Consider the following 19,379-nt stretch of genomic DNA (forward strand, 5'->3'; position numbering starts at 1 on the left):
TAAAACTCATGTGACCAAAATGTGAACAGTTGGTCAATCTATGAGGAATGTATATGGATAGTTCAATGTACTCTCCTGTGAACTTCTCAAAAATTTGGCAGAAAAAAGGAAAACTAAAGACATTGAAATGCCACAGATTTAAATTATGTAAATCAAAATACTGAAGAAGGTCCTTTACAGGAACACCCAACCCCAGACCTGCCCCTTTACCTGCTGTACTCAAACACCGATGAAGAGGAGCCAGCACTGGCTGAAGCAAATACTTTGCTGCCAATTGTGGACGTTCTCTTGACATAGTTAAAAAGGTGGTGGTGGCAACTCTCTGAAACTGACGTGCTGTCAATTTATCTTGAAAGTGAAATAAATCCAGAATCTACAAGAAAAACTACATGACGTAAATACCATGCTCTTTGCAAGGAACATGACATTAGCTAAAAAGAAAAAGCATTAATTTTTTTAGCCAAGAAATAAACTCACTGCAATAACACTGATTCGACAGAATTGTTTTTTAAATTTAACAACCCAGTATCAAAGGGTAGAAGAGCTAAAGAGGTGGTATTTTTATTAAATAATTTTATCAAATTTATAATATACATGCTCATTATAGATAATTGGAAAACAAAGGTTTAAGAAGAAAACTAAAATCTTCCCAAATCACTATAAACATTTTTGGTGTATTTTTTCTAATATATATATTTTCTGTATAATTCTTTTTTCTTTTTTAATTCAGACGATGCAATTCTCAGTTTTGTGTATTGTTGAAGCTTTCTCATTTGGCTATAAATTCCTCAAAAAATATTATATTCAACTTGTAAAAATTTATTAAATTATTCCCTAATTTCCAGACATTGTTTTCCCCCCAAATTTTGCTATTAGAAATGGCACTGCCAAATGAAATTACTGGCTCAAGGCATATAAATATACTTAGGATCTGAGGAGTCTGCTGTGTCTGAAATATCTCAGACAAGAGGCTATTTTATTCTCAAAAATAAACATTTATCCTCAGTGCTTGTGAGTGGGCAACCCCAGTATTATTATAGCAACTAGTAGAAGAGTTCATTTCTGATTGCTGACTTAAAAGTGAATCTTGCACTTTTTGCGGACAAGAGAATCTTCTGCCTAAAAACAGCATATGACCTCAGACACTGCCAAAGATTCAGCAAGCCTGAAACCTGTGACTTAATTTTATCATTTCGTTAAGTACAGAAATTATACTTAACATGATGAGTAAATAATACTCATCAATGCAAGTGATAAATATATTTAGCATTTTTCAGTATAAGATCTTTGCATTGTGATATTTTGTTCCCATCCATTCTTCAGACTGTACTCCAAGAGATATATCTTCCATCTAAATTGATAGGGAGTAATGATTAAAAAACTCCTTCCACATTTTTCATCTATCAGATTAGTAAAAATCAAAAAGTTTTATAATAGACTGTGTAGGCAAAAGTGTGGGAAAACAGGTATATAAACCATATCAATAAAAAATGTAAATGCATGTCCCCCTTGAACCAGTAATTTCAACTTTAGGAATCTTTCCTATCATAATACTTGCACGTGTGCACAAAGATTTGTGGATATTAAACTGTAGTATAATTTGTAACAGCAAAAAAATGGAAACAACTGAAATGTCCATCAACAGCAGGTTGATTAAATAAATTATGGTACTCATTAATATGATGAAATACTATGTACCCATGAAAATGAATGAGTAACCCTACATGAAATGGCTCTATATGAAGTGATCTCCAAGGTACACTGTTAAGTGAAAAAAGCAAAATGAAAAACAGTGTGTGCAGTGTTTTATCATTTGGATAAAAATTAGCATATATTACACATGCATTCTCATATACACATACAATAGCATATGCATAATGTAAGAATATGTCTGGAAAATAAACAAAACATTGATACCAGTGACTGCCTGTGAGGGCCCAGAGAACAGGGATAGGAGGGAGACTTACTTTTCAGTTTACTCTTTTGTGCTTTTTAAATGGTGTGCCATGTTAATATACCTTGCTTATTTTACTTTACTTTTTTTAGAGATGGGTCTCGCTCTGTTGCGCAGGCTGGAGCGCGGTGGTGCAATCATAGCTCACTGCAACCTTGTGCTCCTGGCCTCAAGCGATCCTCTTGCCTCAGCCTCCCGAGTAGCTGGGACTACAGGTGCACACCACCACGCCCCGCTAATTTTTTACCTTGTTTATTTAATATCTACTTTAAAAAAACTAATTAAAAACACACAGAGAGAAAAGACAATGAACAAGATGAAACTTTAGTTTCACATTCCATCTCTGAGAGCAAGCTGGGCTACACATTTAATGAGGGTGAGGCATTTCTAAAATGTTAGGTCAGTCTCTTCCACAGGTTTTTATTCACTTATTAAGAATGTTCTTCACTGAACAACAAACATTATACTGCTTTTACCTCAATATTAGAGGAACATTAAAAGTCCTCTTTCAGTAAATAAGCAGAAAATCCTCAAATGGTCAAAAGAAACAAACAATTTACCTGGGGGCAGATGTCCCTGTAGTAACTTTCTGGTGAGAGGGACTGTTGGGGACAAGAGGCCAAAATCTTTGCGATCTGGTCACACTTCTTCCAGTCGGCAGCCGTTGCCTCAGCATCACGCCCGCCAGCTGCCCCCGCTGGCACAATGGAGAGAGATTCAGAAAGTCATGGCAGTTCCCCACAGACAGATTTGCCTTAAAATTTAGGGTCAAGAGCATTTCTTTTCTCTGTTTAAAATAGTTTATTTTTTCTATAAGATAATCTACCCCTCCATACTTTCCTTTTGATGCTGGTTTCTAGGAAGTTCAGAGAAAAACTAGCATTTAATCATTGTAATGATGTTATTCATATGACTTGAATACTAGCTTCTCAGTGTTTCTTATTATTACTATTATTATTCTGTCTCCTTATATGTTTCATTTCATTTATTTTTTTATTTTTTATTTTTTGAGACAGAGTCTCGCTCTGTTGCCCGGACTAGAGTGCTGTGGCATCAAGCTCACAGCAACCTCAAACTCCTGGGCTTAAGCAATCCTTCTGCCTCAGCCTCCCGAGTAGGTGGGACTACAGGCATGTGCCACCATGCCCAGCTAATTTTTTTCTATATATATTTTTCGCTGTTCAGATCATTTCCTTCTATTTTTAGTAGAGGCGGGGTCTCGCTCTTGCTCAGGCTGGTCTCGAACTCCTGACCTCGAGCGATCTTCCCAGCTCGGCCTCCCAGAGTGCTAGGATTACAGGCGTGAGCCACCGTACCCAGACTGGTTCTAATTTTCCTATCACAGCTCTCTGATCTACTGGATTGGGTGAAGTCTTTTTGACTTTCTTCTTTGGAAAAGGAAGATGCAAAGCCCAATTTGTATGTGACAGCTTCTCACAGATAACTGATAATTTCTCATTTCACTGGTCCAAGAAGCCACTGCAGGCAGAACTGTGGGGAGGCCACATTGCAGCCACTCTGGACCAAATCTGCCAACATCTACCAACCACACTGACAGGACCAAGGTACATCAACTATGCCAGAAATGAAGTCAAGATTGATTCTTCTCTCTCCATTCCTCTTTCCCACATATCTAGCCCTTCATTAGGTTCTGGCAACTCTCCCCCTTAAATATCTTTCAAGTCCATTCATTTCTCTCCATTTCCACAGCTACCGCACTGATCCACGCCACTGTGATCCCAGACAACTGCTTCCTAACTGATCTCCCTGCTTCTGCTCATACCCAACCCAGTCTTCGCGATATATCCAGATAGATATTTCTAAAATTTGATTTGATCAAGTCTCTCTCCTTCTTAAAGCCTTTCATTGGGTTCTCATTTCCCTCAGAGTCAAGTTTGAAATCCTGAAATGGGCCCACAAGGCCTCCCTGATGTGGCCCCTGCCCATCCCTTCCCTCAGCACACACCACTCCCCCTCCACTCCACCCTCAGTGCTCTACCCCTGCAGAAACGTCCTCGGAAGCACTAAGCTCACTCCTACTGCAGCTCCTCACACGTGCTACTCTCCCTGCCTGTGATCGTCTTCCCTCACTCTTCAGCTGGCAAACTGCAACTTAGCCTTTAGGGCTCATTGAATGTCATTTTCATCAAAAAATTTTGTGGTAAGTTGTTACAGCAGCAAGAGGAAACTAACAGGCATGGGATATGGGAGATAAGGGACTGACCACAGAAGAAAAGCAAACGGGTCACCAAGATAAAGGTGAAGGGGACCCTAGGATGACAGCTGCGTAGAAAGCAACTAGTGTAGACTAGAGCAGTTCAGAAGACCCAGACAGAAATGTCTCCAAAAAGATAAAGCTGATAGAATATCTGATGTATCTGAATGTGTTAAGAGGAGATTTAAACAAAAGAGGAAGAGTTTGAGAATAGATTAGTGATAAGTACATAGAAAACTAAGCACACAAACTAAAAAAGATTAACTCCAGGAAGTACAAAAGATGGTGTGAAAAAAGAAAAGTAATCATAGTATACTACATAGCTCAGCTTTAAATAATAATTGAACAAACTAATATAAACAGTGCATATTGATCTAACCAAAGTTAAGATACAACTATATTAAGAGGATGGGAGGATGGGAAGTATGTGAGGGGGAATGATGGCAAGGTTGTGAAAAAGAACAAAATCCTCTTCCACACACAGTGAAAATTAATATATGACGCTTAAAACTGAAAAATTAAGAAGTTGCTATATACTATAGTTAGAAACACAGAGGTAAATATAATATCATTCTTGCTTGATGTCTGTTAAAAGGATATATAAACTAAAAGAAAAATATATATAGTATCAGAAGAAACCTGCTAAAAGAGTTGAAAGTGCTTGCTTCTGGAAATGGGAAATGGATTGGAATGCTGCCAAGGACTGCTATTTTTCACTAGAAGCTTTGTAGAGCTATTTGACTCTTGAAACTATGTGCATGTCTAATTTTGTTTTAAAAATCAAACAAAAAACATAAATTAAAAACTACCTCCATGCTTAGCATAATTAATGTTTTTCTATTAATAAGGATATTATTAATAATTGGAGAAATGACTCTAAAGCTTTATCTCAAAGTTTGCGTCTCAAAGGTATCTCCAGCTTCAAGAAAACTATTTTTTTTTTTTTTGAGACAGAGTCTCACTTTGTTGCCCGGGCTAGGGTGCCGTGGCATCAGCCTAGCTCACAGCAACCTCAAACTCCTGGGCTTAAGCGATCCTCCTGCCTCAGCCTCCCGGGTAGCTGGGACTACAGGCATGCGCCACCATGCCTGGCTAATTTTTTCTATATATGTTTTAGTTGGCCAGATAATTTCTTTCTATTTTTAGTAGAGATGGGGTCTCGCTCTTGCTCAGGCTGGTCTCGAACTCCTGAGCTCAAATGATCCTCCCACCTCGGCCTCCCAGAGTGCTAGGATTACAGGCGTGAGCCACTGCACCCAGCCAAGAAAACTATTTTATATTTCACATTTTCTTTAGGGTTTTTACTTCAACTTTCTGTGCGATGTTTTCCTCTGATAGTATAAATTATTTGAAATGCCTTACAGTATCGCTCAACAAGATGAGCAGCGTATCACAACTATTTTAGAAAAATAGCAAGAGAATGAGTTTCTTTGGAAAGGAAGCTCCTTGCGGGCCTGGAAGATTAACCTCCTCAATCTCTGCAAAGACATAGTTTAGTTTGAGTCAGGTAGATACTAAAGACCAATAATTCATCTCAGACTCTGACTCAAAGGAAAACGGATACCAAAGTAACAGAAACATCTTATTTCTTACCTCCTGCTCCTTCCAAAATACCCTGGACCACTGCCTGAACACCATTGGGTCTCATTAACCTTTCAGAGAGCAGCTGCCCACACAGACGCCGAAGCCAAGCTGGGGACCGACACTTGACCTGTGTCTTCCCATCCGTGCAGGACTGAAAAAAGGAAGAAGAAGGTGTGAATTCTGAATGTCAATGAAATACATATGATACATAGATGTTATTTTAACTACTGAATCATACTGACAACTAACACTGTGCTATTCAGACTCCAGAAGAGCAACATTTTTTCCTTTAAAAAAAAAAAATCCTCCTTTACAAAATGTTCCTTAGCATTACTTTTAAGAAAGTAGAAATACATTGAAGAATCAATGAAGTTTCAAACTCAGACCATCCTGAGCAAGAGCGAGACCCTGTCTCTACAAAAAATAGAAAAAACTAGCCAAGCGTAGTGGTGCACGCCTGTAGTCCCAGCTAGTCGGGAGGCTGAGGCAGGAGAATTGCTTAAGTCTAGGAGTTTGAGGTTGCAGTGAACTGTGATGATGTCACTACACTTTAGGTGGGGCAACAAAGCGAGACTCTGTCTCAAAAAAACAAAACAAAAAACAAGAAAAAGAAAGAAAGAAAGAGACAAACACATCAGTGAATAAAATGTAGATCTTGAGAACACAGACTTAATGCAACCAATCTCTGAATGCAGTCCTGCCAATCAAATCCAGCTTCCAAAGAAGATTCTTATGAATGGGCAATTCACAATAATGAGGGAGCCCTCCAGCCCTTGCCTCTGTGAGTCAGATGCCTTCAAGGGCTCCTATTTGAAAGATCTGCGGAGCCACCACGAACAAAACAGACTTGTGGTTCCTTTTTTTGGGCTAGAACATTGACCGTGCTGCTGTCAACGACTGTACTTAACTACATAAGCATCAAAATTAGCGACAGAAATATTTAATCCTAACTTGCCTGTCGTCTTTCTCTCTTTCACTTGAGGATTAATAATTACCACTTATTGAGGGGGTTATCATGTGCAGGCACTGTGCCAAGTACCTCCCACATAATCTCAAAAGGGACTGACAAGGGGCACTGTCATTATCCCCATTTTATATATAAGGAACCTGAGGAATGGAAAGGTTTACAGACTCATACGTCTGCATCCTGGGCTTGAATCCTGCTGTGCTGAACCCTAGGACCTCTAATTTTCACCAGCCTCTTAGAATACATTCAGTTTAATCTGGCAAACTGTGGACTCATTCATAGAAGCAGAATGTGAGGCCAGAGAGGTCTAATGGAAGGTTCCAGTAAGATTCCAGGAATTAGGTGAAAATGACTCAACTAGATGTCTTTGTAGCCAGCTTCAGCTGGTCCTTGTTCCTGACCTACAGCAATTCCTCTGGCTCCCTACTCTTTACACACCTAGACTCATGACTAAAATTTAGGTACTAAAAGCAAATAGACCATTCCATCTAAATCATCAAATTAAATCACTTTAGATAATTATTTTTCAGGAAGAAAAGAAACTATTGTATGCCTAGCAGAGTATATACTATTATGTTTTCCAAACAAAGGAGCAAAGAATAGAACCAATAATAGTTCTAGTTCTAATTTCTTGACTCTGAATACACACTCTATTCTAAGAATAAGGTGCCCAAATACTTCTGCCAAAAGAACATATTGCCAAACAGCCAAACTTTAGTTTAAGAAAATACTCAGTTTCAGAATGCATAATATATATCATATATAAAATTGCCGTAAGCCTTAAAAAAAGTGATCACAATATTTCTGGGAGAGGTATCCATTATTCTATTAAAGAAAAGGTCTTTTAAATTATCCTAAGCATCAGTGTCACTTAGTTTTATAAATACCATTGAATGATCTAAAAGATGAAATAAGGCTCAGCTATTAATAGATTATTAAATTGGGAACTAAAGCTACCTAATCTTCCAGGAGAAGAAGACAGCGCAGGACATGTTATCATTAATGATCCACCCACAAGAGTCCCCGGGCCTGAATACCTGGGGTGGTCCTCCCTGGAGGATAAGTAATTCTCGGACTGCTAAGGGCTGATACACTTGATCCAACATGTCTCTCAAGGCCTCCATGGATAGGGTTCTTTCCTCTTCAGTTAAAACCTAAAAGACACATGCACTTGGCTTTAGTAGAATACAAACCAGGCAGGCAATAGAAGGTAATGTTTTCCAACAGTGTACCAAGATGCTTGTGAGGGGAGAGGAAGGCAGGCTTCTATCCATTCATGATTTCCTTTCACATGGAGAAAGCTGGGCTACCATAATAAAACAGCCCTGGCTCTCTCTCCATCCCTCACTCACTCCACTTCTAGGCAGGTTATGTGACTCATCTTATTGGTGAGCATGGAATAAACTCGCTTATTGAACAGTTTTGGCACGCACTGCTCAGCTCGTTCCTCTTCGTTGGGGAGTCAGTACACATTCTGTTCTGCTCTTCCTTGCTGTGTATTTGACAGAGGCCTATCCCCTGCTAGCGGGCAGAAGGTGCTGCAGTTTTCCAGCACTCCTTAAACTGGGTGAGTAGTGAGAGTGTCTAATTCCGGAGAGCTCTGCTTCCATCCATAAGGTGCAGCCTCCAACTTGCGTTTATGAGCAATAGAGGTAACATTTCGACTTTTCGTCTCTCTCACTCTGTTAACTGTCTTTTAATGCATTCAGAACTTGAGCAACAAAAAAGCAGTGCTATTTGGGAGGCACCCTGGAGCCCCAACAGTGCTGTCCCCTTTGGTGATTACTACTCATAGTCAAACAGTCAGGGTCCTGCCCATTACCCCACTTCACACACTGAGGTAAGGGTGCTACTCAGAGCAGCAGTTATTGGTGGCACTTTGTCCAGCTTCATAACACACACTCATCATGTTTCCCCTTCTCTCAACTCTTTCTCCCACTTCCCTACTTGATTCTTTCTGTGTGTTTCCCTTTTCTTTTCTCTCTCCTGCCTAAGACCCCCAGAGCCCTGCTCAGCCTCAGTAACAGTACTATGACCTGTCAACCCAGATCCCCCTACCTTAGGGAAGTGGCATTGCTAGAACTGTCAAGACACACAGCCTTGTAGGAGAGGGGAGGTGTTCTGCTGCCATAACATAAAGGCACTGCGGGACCTCATAATTTCGTGCCCCTGCTTGGGTGGTCTTGGCTTTCAGGAAATTGTTTATGAACACAGGCAGGAGAGTGAATAGAAAAGGAGAACAAACAGAAAAGGTACAAGTATGAGGGTGACAGAGAAATGAGGGCATTGTGAGACCTGGCTGTGGTGGCTAAGAAATCACCCTGCATAGGAACCACACTTGCCCTTGATGCATTTATGTCCTAACCCCTTCTTCTGGCTAGTTCCTGTGCTGATGCCAGTGGTCCTCCTATGCGGGGGGTAGGTGTGGGTTCCTGCTGTGTCATACTTGTAAGTCCTAGCACCCCAGTCAGTGTGCGAGTTATTTGAAGAAAAGGACCATGTCTTATGTCTCTGTAACCTCCACAGCAACTTCTGTAGTCCAGGAACTCAACTGCTTACTGAGTGACAGCAAAAAAACAGGCATATGACACCTAACACCTAAAAATAACAATGCACACTGTGTTATGCAGTGTCCCCGGTACTCTACATACGTTATCTCACTTTAATCCTCCCAAGAAATTAATGAAGGAGATATGGATGGTTTGATACTAATATTAGTGGTAATTACTTTTTGATAAGCACTACTAGAGATTGGGTTAGATACTTTATACACGTTATCCTTAATCCTCAACAACCACTTTCCAAGGCAGGTATTAATGTACACATCTTATGAAAGAAGAAACAGAGGCTCAAAGAAATAGCCTACAGTAGCTGTTCTACAACATGATAAGGAACAGGTGAAATGGACTCTCCAGGTGTGCAGAGGACTAGCACCCAACAAATGAAACCTGCAACCCTCCCCCAAAAAAGATTCATCTACCCATTGGATATACTTTGGCATTCAACAGACATTCTAGATCTTTCAATCAGCCCTTTTCCAAAGAACTAAGAATTGTCTTTTATAACAACTGTGCACAACTATATACACATACTCACACACGCATACACACACAGTCTCTTTCTCACTCAATGTATATGTACCTCTTCCGCAGGTGTTAGTGCTTTTCTTTTGGTTGGGCAGAATCCCAGTTGGCACAGACCTGCTGCAATGTCCCCGAAATGGCGGCAGAAAATCAAGCTCCCCAGAGACGCGTGCTGAGCAACATTCAGAAGGACCCTGCAGCTGGTGTACAATCTCCGAGTTGCATGAGGAGCAGCACTGAGACATACCACATCTTGAACAACGGCACCGAACTCAGTCCTGAATCTCAAAGGGACTCCCACACCAGGCATGAGATAGGGACAGACACCTAAGGTGACTACGAACTGCAAAACGGACTGGACAGTCTTCTGCTGTGAGATGCTAAGTGCATCAGGGCTCAGGGCAGGAGCGACTTCTGGAGTCCTAGGGTTGGGTTTACCTGGAGTGAAATCAGCTGCAAGGCGGATCATGGTTTCCTTCAAGCACAGCAGCAACAACAAGGTTTGAGAAGTAAAATTCCAAGTGACATCCTCAGAGTTTTGTGTCCACTCTGCCTCACTGGCAATTTCATCTCTTAGAAGTTTCAATTTCTTCCACTGAGGGTCCTTCAGAAACTTGTCCTCCAAAGCAGACAGGTTCGATTTTAAACTAGCCAACAAGACATCATGTTTTGGGATCTGTAGTGAACTTGAGCCTGATCCTTTTAAAGGAAAAAAAGGAGATTACACACATGGAACACAAACCGTACTTCCCTCTGAGTGGAATGCCTTGCCCACTCATTCATCCCCGGAGGCCTGGCTCAGCTGTCACTGGCTATGGAAAGCCTCCCTCAGTCGTGCCAACGCAGCCCAGGCAGAATTCAAGACCACATTTCCTGCTTTCCTATAGTGCTTTGGATGTAATTGGAAGAATGTCCTCACATGTTACAGTTTATCTAGTCTGTTTCTATTCCCCACACATTTTGAGACCAGAGACTCCCAAAATATGTATTTTCAACAGATACCTATTTTCCTACAGAGTATGTTCTCTGATCACAATGGCATTAAAACAGCATTTACAACAAAATATCCAAAAAGCCTCAAATGTTTAGAAATTAAACAGCATACTTCTAAATAATCTACAGATGAAAAAAGAAATTGCAAGAGGAACAGAAAGGATTTCAAACTAAATGCTAACGAAAAACATCAAAATTTATGAGATACAACTAAAGCAGTGCTTACAGAGAAATTTATAGCTGTAAAACTTACATTTGAAAAGAAAAAAGGTTTAAAGCATAACTAGCGAAATTTATGAACATTATGCTAAAAATTCAACAATGTAGATGAAATGAAAAAAATTCCTTGAAAAATACAATTTACCAAAGCTGTCATAAGACAGAAGAGAATATCTAAATAGCCCTATATCTATTAGAGAAATTAAATTTGTTATCTAACTATCTTCCAAGAAATAAAACTTCAGGCCTAGATGGTTTCACTAGTAAACCATTTAAGGAAGAAATAACATCAACGTTACACAAACTCTTTCAGAAAATAAAGAACAAGGAAATGCTTCTCTATTTTAAGAAGTCAACCAAACACTGATACCAAAACCTGACCCCTAAAAAAAATCACAAAAAAGAATATTACTTATTAATATCCCTCATGAACCTAAACTTAAAAATCCTTAACAGTACAGATGGCAAATAATCATATGAAAAGATGCCTAATATCATATGTCATTAGGGAATTGCAAATTAAAACAACAATGAGGATAGGCGTGATGGTGCACGCCTGTAATTCTAGCCCTCTGGGAGGCCAAGGCAGGAGGATGACTTGAGCTCAGGAATTCGAGACTAGCCTGAGCCAAGAGATCCCATCTCTACCAAAAATAGAAAAAATTAGCCAGCATGATGGCACACACCTGTAATCCCAGCTATCAGAAGGCTGAGGCAGGAGGATTGCTTGAACCCACGAGTTTGAGTTTGCTGTGAGCTAGGCTGATGCCAGTATACTCTAGCCCAGGCAACAGAGTGAGACTCTGTCTCAAACAAACAAACAAAAAAATGAGATACCACTACACACCTATTAGGATAGCCAAAATCCAGGACACCAGGACACTGACAACACCATATGCTGGCAAGGATATGGAGCAACAGGAACTCTCATTCACTGCTGGTGGGAATGCAGAATGATACAGCCACTTTGGAAGACAGCCTGGCAGTTTCTTAAAAAGCTAAACATATGATCCAGCAATTGTACTCCTAGGTATTTATCCAAATGAGTTGAAAACTTATGGTCACACAAAAAACTGCATATGTATGTTTACAGCAGCTTTATTCATAATCGCCAAAAACTGGAAGCAACCAAGATGTCCTTCAAAAGGTGAATAAATTTTTAAAAAAGAAAACATAGTGAATGGATAAACTGTGCTACATCCAGATAACAGAATATTATTCAGTGATAAAAAGAAATGAACTGTCAAGCCACAAAAAGATATGGAGGAATTTTTTTTCTATTTTTAGTAGACATAGAGTCTCACTCTTGCTCAGGATGGTCTCGAACTCCTGACCTCAAGCAATCTTCCTGCCTCAGCCTCAAAAAGTGCTACAATTACATGCATGAGCCACTGAGCCTGGCCAACAAAGATTTTTTATAACATAAAAAGCATAAAACATAAGGGAAAAAAATTAGACTTCATCAAAATTTAAAACTTCCCTTCAAAAGATACAATTCAAGAGCCAGGCATGGTGATGCACACCTATTGTCCCAGCTACTCAGGAGACTGAGGCAGAAGGATCGCTTGAGCCCAGGAATTCAAGTCCAGCCTGGACAACATAGCAAAAGTAGTAAGATCCTGTCTCTAAAGAAAAGAGAGAAAAAAGATACAATCCTAAAAATGAAAAGGCAAGCCACAGATTGGGAGATATATATGACAAACAAATTGATTCAGAATATACAAAGAATGCTGGCCGGGCACAGTGGCTGACGCCTGTAATCCTAGCACTCTGGGAGGCCAAGGTGGGAGGATTGCTTGAGCTCAGGAATTCAAGACCAGCCTGAGCAAGAGTGAGACGCCATGTCAACTAAAAATAGAAAAAATTAGCCAGGTGTGGTGGCGTGCGCCTACTGTAGTACCAGCTACTCCAGAGGCTGAGGCAGGAGGATCGCTTGAGCCCAGGAGTTTGAGGTTGTTGTGAGCTAGGCTGACACCAGGCCACTCTAGTCCAGGTGACAGAGTGAGACTCTGTCTCAAAAAAAAAAAAAAAAAAAGCATGCTTATAGCTCAATAAGACAAGCCAATAAAAAATGGACAAATTATTTGAACAGACCCTTCAGAAAGGAAGGTATTTAAATGACCAACTACATATGAAAAGATGCTCAATATCATTAATTATCAGAGAAATACAAATTAAAACCACAATGAGATACTGCTATACACACACACACACACACACACACACACACACCAGAAAGGCTAAAATTTAAAAAGACTGATAACACCAAATGATGTGAAGCAACTAGAACTCTCATACATTGTTGGTGGAAGTATGGCATGATCAAGGCACAGTTGGTCTGGCAGTTTCTTATAAAACCACACATACACAGACCCTGTAATCTGGCAATTCTACTCCAACATACTTACCTAAGTAATACTTATGTTCACAACAAAGACTTGAACAGGCAATACTAATCTATGGGGTAAAAAACCCAGGACCAGTTCCCTTTAGGGGAGCAAGAGTGGAGAATGATTGGGAAAGGGCAGGAGGGAACTTTCTGGGGTGATAGTAATGATCTGTATCTTGGCAAAGGTTTGAATTACACAGGCATAGGTATTTTTAAAACCCACCAAATGGTACACTTATTATTTGTGCATTTCACTCTATGTAAATTTTACCTAAAACAAATGAGTAAACCACAAAAAAAATCCAAATAAATGTTGAACTCTAGCTAATGTTATAATGCTGTAGTGTTTATGGGTAAGGCATACTGATATCTGCAACTCACTTTGAATGCATCAAGGAAAAAAAGAACAAAGAAGAGGAATTGATGGATAAATGGATAGAAATGTGATAAAGCAAATATGATAAAATGTGAATTGTGGAATCTAAATGGTATGCTTAAGGGTCTTCACTATACAATTCTTTCAACTTTTGTATTTGTTTATAAAACCATAAGAAAAATGTTGAAAATATAAATAGGTATAAGAAGCAACAGACCTTAGAACTAAAGTTAATATACCTTTTAAGAAACAAATTAGGACTCAAAATGTAATTGATGAAAACTATGTTCAACATTGCATTATTTATGCTAGTATAAAATTAGAAACGTATATCCAATAACAGGGTTGGCTGAGTAAATTATGGTCTACTTGTATCCAACATACCGTAGGTGTGAGGTACTTATTTTGTTTATTGTCTTTCCACCGACAAGAATAAAAACACCTTGAGAACAGGGATGTTGATCTATTTTGTTCACTGCTGTATTCTTTGCCTGGAACAAGGCCTGACACAGAGAGGCTGTTCAATAAATTGTTGTCAAATGAATGAATAATGGGTTATTTTGCAGCCATTAAATGATGTTGAACATTATTTAATGACATGTTCATAATATATTCTAATATGAACAAAGAGTGTGAAACACTATATGAGCAAAAGATACGAACGGTTTATAGAAAAAGAAATGCAAATGGCCCTTAAACATGAACATATGATCAATCTTGCTCATAACAAGAGAAAAGTAAATTAAAACTATACTGAAATATCACTTCCCATCTACCAAACTGGCTAAAATCCAAAAGTTTTATAACACATTCTTTGGCAAGTCTGTGGGGAAACACACACTCTCAATACATTGTTGGTAGGAACTAAAATGGTACATCCCGAAGGAGAGAAATTTGGCACTATCTAGCAAAATTACATAAGCATTTCTCTTTGGTCCAGTAATCCCACTTTTAGGAATCTGATAGAGACACAGGCAAAATGCAAAATGACATAGTCACAAGCGAGACTCTGTCTCAATAAATAAATAAATAAATAAATAAAATAGAAGCGATGATCTTTGGGTGATAGGGTTACGGGTCATTTTTCTTTTTTTGCTAAATTATATATATTTTTTCTACATTAAACAAGTATTTTTTCTATTCTAAAAGTTATTTTAAAGTTATAAAACAACATGTAATATGTGAGTCCAATTTTTAAAAAAAGAAAAATAATATTTTGTAGATTGCCAGTAGTGGTAATCTCTGAGTAGTAAGATTAAGGTAATTTTAATTTTCTTCTTTAGTTTCTGGGTTTTTTTTTTTGCTTTTACTATAGTAAACATTAACTACTTCTACTTTTAAAAAGGAACAATAATATTGTTCTTTAAAAATAATGAGAATCAAAAGAGTAAGAATTTTGCACTACTTCTCTAGGACTTTCCAGGACAAGTGTTCTGACCCACTGGCATGAATATGTGGTTCCTTTGGCTAATATATACCTCAGAAGGAAATGAGTGCTCTTATAGCTCGTTGCTACTAACCATTAAGATCACTAACCAACCCCTGACTTCCTGTTGACTTTATAATATCTTTGAACCCAAACTTGGAACACAAAGAAAGTGACTTAAAACAAAAGCTCTCAGTGGAAGTTTTTCAAGAGCCCATTTAATGAAGTAGTCTTCTCTGCCCTCTACTGGTGATGAAATAATATCTACCTGAAAATAAATGGAGTCATTGCCTGAAAGCAGCAGCTCTCAAAGTGTAGTAATATAGGGGCCTGGGTTGCCAGGGGGTTCCCAAGATCCTCTCAGGGGGTCTGCAAGGTCAAAACTATTTCATAATAATACAAAGTCAGGGCCAGGCGCAGTGGCTCACACCTGTAATCCTAACGCTTTGGGAGGCCAAGACAGGAGGATCACTTGAGCCCAGGAGTTGGAGACCAGCCTGAGCAAAAGCAAGACCTGTCTCTACAAAAAAAATAGAAAAAGTTAACCGGGCATGGTGGCTCACACCTGTAGTCCCAGGTACTCAGAAGGCTGATCCAGGAGTATTGCTTGAGCCTAGGAGTTTGAGGTTGCTGTGAGCTAGGCTGACACCACAGCACTCTAGCCCAGGCAACAGAGTAAGACTGTCTCAAAAAAAAAAAGAAAAGAAAAGAAAAAACAAAATCGGCAGTCTGGCTCCAGTACCTGAGTCCTAGATCACTACACTATACTACAGTATCCAACCTCAGAAAGTACCATCTAAAACCATCTGCATCACACTTTGGGAAATATTGCCCACATGAAAAATATTATCTATTCTTCCCAATCACCAATTTAAATGTCTAGTCTTTGTGACATTTAAAAGCAGACTTCACAACTTATGTGGTACTCTTTATTAAGTTTAGGGGGTACTTTTTATGAAGTTTTTATTGCTTGCAAAGCAATATGGCGTGCAAATATAAGTGTGACACAGCTTCATTATTTACATGTTATTGGGATTTTCAGCTCCTTCTCCCCCACGTAATTCAAATTTCATAACAAAGTTCAGTGAATCTATATTTGGCATGGAAAGCTATTTTTTTTAGCAAAACTATTGCCGAGATGGCCTGCATTTTTAATAAATAAAACTTCACTTTTTTTGGAGACAAAAGTCTCCTTCTGTCACCCCAGGTAGAGTGCAGTGGCCTCATCATAGCTGATTGTAACCTCAAACTCCTGGGCTCAAGTGATCCTCCCACCTCAACCTCCCGAGTAGCTGGGACTACAGGTGTGGGCCACCACACCTGGCTAATTTTTCTATTTTTAGTAGAGACAGTGTCTCACTCTTGCTCAGGCTGGTCTCGAACACCTGAGCTCAAGCATTCCTCCCACCTCGGCCTCCCAGAGTGCTAGGATTACAGGGGCCACCGAGCCTCTGTCCACCATGGACATCTGAGTACTCATTACGTACAGGTATTTTTCAAATTCTCTCAGTAGTTAACACAATAAAAGAAAACAGCAGGCAGACTCATACAATATATAATAGACATGTACAAAATAGTATAATTTTACCACACTAAATTATTCTTTTTCAAATAGGAATGCTCGAATTCCCATAAATTCAGTGAGTACATGTATATAAGTCCATCACATATTCTTGGAGATTAGAGAGTCTTCTATAAATGAAGTACATTATATGTGCTTTGTGATAGATGATTACTTCCAGGCTTTTGTTAAAAATTTAATCTTGTTCTCGGTTGTGTTGTAGATAGTTGTAGTTGTTAAACAAGTGACCTCTTGATTAGCAGGTTAAAACTGTATTTTGCAGTTTGACTCTTAATTGGGGCAATGTATATTTGCCATACTTTTAGTGGAAGAAACCTAAGTTCAAATTCTGCCATTTACTAGTCTGACATCTAGCAATTTCCAATGTACCGGAGCCTTGGTTCCTTCATCAGTAAAAATGGAATACAAGTAATACCTATCTCATGGGATTGTTATGAGGATTAAATGATATATACTTAAACAGCATACAATGGGGACTGATACTTAGTAGGCACTCATTTACCTTTTTTTTTTCTTAAAAAAAAGAGACAGTCTCCCTATGTAGTCCAAGCTGGCCTCAAACTCCTGGCCTCAGGTGATCCTCCTGCCTCAGCCTCCTGAGTAGCTGGGAGTACAGATGCAAGCCACCCTGCCTGGCTCATTTACTATTATTAATAATTTCTTTTCACTTCCTACTGGTGTGGTGTAAAGTTTGCAGGAGTTTTCACAGTTTTGGGTATATCTCAAAATTTGAGACTGGTCACATCACCTCATGGCCTTTCATGTTTCCTTACCTTGCTAATCCTACAGATCTCTTCCCCCAAAATACACACTCCAATCTGAAGCAGAACTCCATTTCTTGTGTCCTTTCCCAAAGCTCCAGATAACATCAGAGACTCGGGTTCACTAGATCTCGGTCCTAGGTAGGTGTTCTTCCCCTAATTTGACCACATGATTTTGGGCAGGTTACTTAATCTCTTCAATGAGCCTCAGGTGTCCTCAATTGTACAAGGAGAGTGATAGCCTCATCCACTCTCAATGTCCCTTCAGATTCTAAATCCCTAAACACTCTCCTTAAACCCAGCTTAAACGTCACTGCTTCCGATTTCTGGACTCCTTGCAATTTTGTACAAACCTCAAGCGTCCACATTAACCCCCGCGCTTGGGAAGCGTCTGGGACCTCACTTTATACACATGACGGGCGCCTAAATACACATGACGGGCGCCTAACCCTTTCTGAAAGGGTTTTCGCAGTCTCTTCCTAAGAGAGTTGCAGTAGGGACTGAATGAAATAATGACCCCAAGGCGCTTAACACAAGGCAAGCGCTCAAGAGATGGTGGCTACATCAGTGTCCCGTGCCCTCCTTGAGCCTCGGTTTCCTCAAGGATGAAATGAGGCTGAACAGACAATGCCCAAAGCCCCCCAGCAGCGGGGTAGGGGTCCCAGAGAGGGCCCGAGGTGCGCACGCTGCGGGAGGCAGGACAGCCCTGGAAGCCTGGTGGCCCTGAGAGTCCCGGATCCAGCCCGGCGTGGAGATGCGTCTGTAAAAGCCCACTCGCTAGGTGTCCTATGTTCGCTTGACCTATGTCTGTAATTGGGAAAAAGTACCCTGCAGAGATAAATTAAAGCAATTAACTTGTAACTGATTGTTTAAACTTCCCAGCTGCCTGTCGTAAAATTTGTTGTGCTTGCTTAACGCCTGAAAGAATGCTCCTTAATTGATACTATCTGTTTCTGTAAACCTGCTCGCTTAAACATTGTAACCGAAACGAGGGTCCGAGGCTGGTCCCAGACCCCACATCTGTGGAAAAGATGATATAATGTTGTTTCTACCACCGTGCCCAAAGTCACAGTAGCTCTAACTTAGGATAGTATAAAACCTCCATGCTTTTTCAGCTCAGCACCATTCTCTGTACCTGTACCCTAACAGGGCAGGGGGTGGTCGCTGGCCAGCTAATAAAGACTCATAATTTGGCTCAATTCTGTTTCAAGGTGGTCATTTCTCGCACTCAGCACTATAACAGCGTCCTCTCACCTCCCGGGTTCAGTAGCAGCTTCAACGCCTCCAATATCTGATCCAGACTGCACGTCTCCAGAGCCCCGCTACCCACAGCTTCTCCCGGGGCCGCCATGACTGGAGTGGAACGCGTCGCCTGCGACCAGCTCAGGCGCCTCGGCGGGCGGGCGGTGCCGCCATGTTGAGTGTGGCAAGAGGAGCCCGCGCACACTTGGGCGGGGCCTGCGGCGTGGGGCGGGGCTTACTCGATTGAAAACGCCGCCTAAACATCACAAATATTTTTTTCCGACCCCCTTTACTCCCCTGGTGGGGGGAGCCCCCAAAATAGCTAACACAAGCTGCCTACACGAACAATTTCAGAAACTCAATGTGATTAACTGCTATGTAAAGGAGAAGGAAGGGAGAAGTAGTTTATCATAAAATAATATGTATTTCAGTATGAAAATACTCAGGTACCAAACACTGGCAGACATAATGAAGTAGATAGATGTTTGCACCTACTTATAGTGAGGTATGACTAAGTAAAACAACAGTCAACGGAATATTGTTGAATTTCTTTATAAGTGACATTTAAAAATAAATACTAAATATAGA

The 19,379-nt window shown here is 40.1% G+C and overlaps 1 protein-coding gene across 3 annotated transcripts in view; it reads right to left on the bottom strand.

The window, feature by feature from the left end:
• The window catches only part of TANGO6 (transport and golgi organization 6 homolog), a 157,679-nt gene extending 138,714 nt beyond the window's left edge, over positions 1-18,965 (bottom strand). For 2 of the 3 annotated variants that reach the window (XM_045533395.1, XM_045533396.1), the window contains exons 1-6: positions 18,804-18,965; positions 9,862-10,502; positions 7,758-7,874; positions 5,763-5,904; positions 2,515-2,651; positions 211-373 (exon numbers count right to left, since the gene is read on the bottom strand). In XM_045533395.1, coding sequence (XP_045389351.1) covers positions 211-373; positions 2,515-2,651; positions 5,763-5,904; positions 7,758-7,874; positions 9,862-10,502; positions 18,804-18,900 — 1,297 coding nt within the window. In that variant the 5' untranslated portion in view covers positions 18,901-18,965. Of the gene's footprint in view, positions 1-210; positions 374-2,514; positions 2,652-5,762; positions 5,905-7,757; positions 7,875-9,861; positions 10,503-18,803 lie in introns of those variants that run through there. The other variant, XM_045533397.1, reaches the window with a different exon arrangement.
• Between the last annotated feature and the right edge of the window lie 414 nt (positions 18,966-19,379).

Source organism: Lemur catta, chromosome 20, assembly GCF_020740605.2.
Source record: "Lemur catta isolate mLemCat1 chromosome 20, mLemCat1.pri, whole genome shotgun sequence".
Taxonomy (NCBI): Eukaryota; Metazoa; Chordata; class Mammalia; order Primates; family Lemuridae; genus Lemur; species Lemur catta.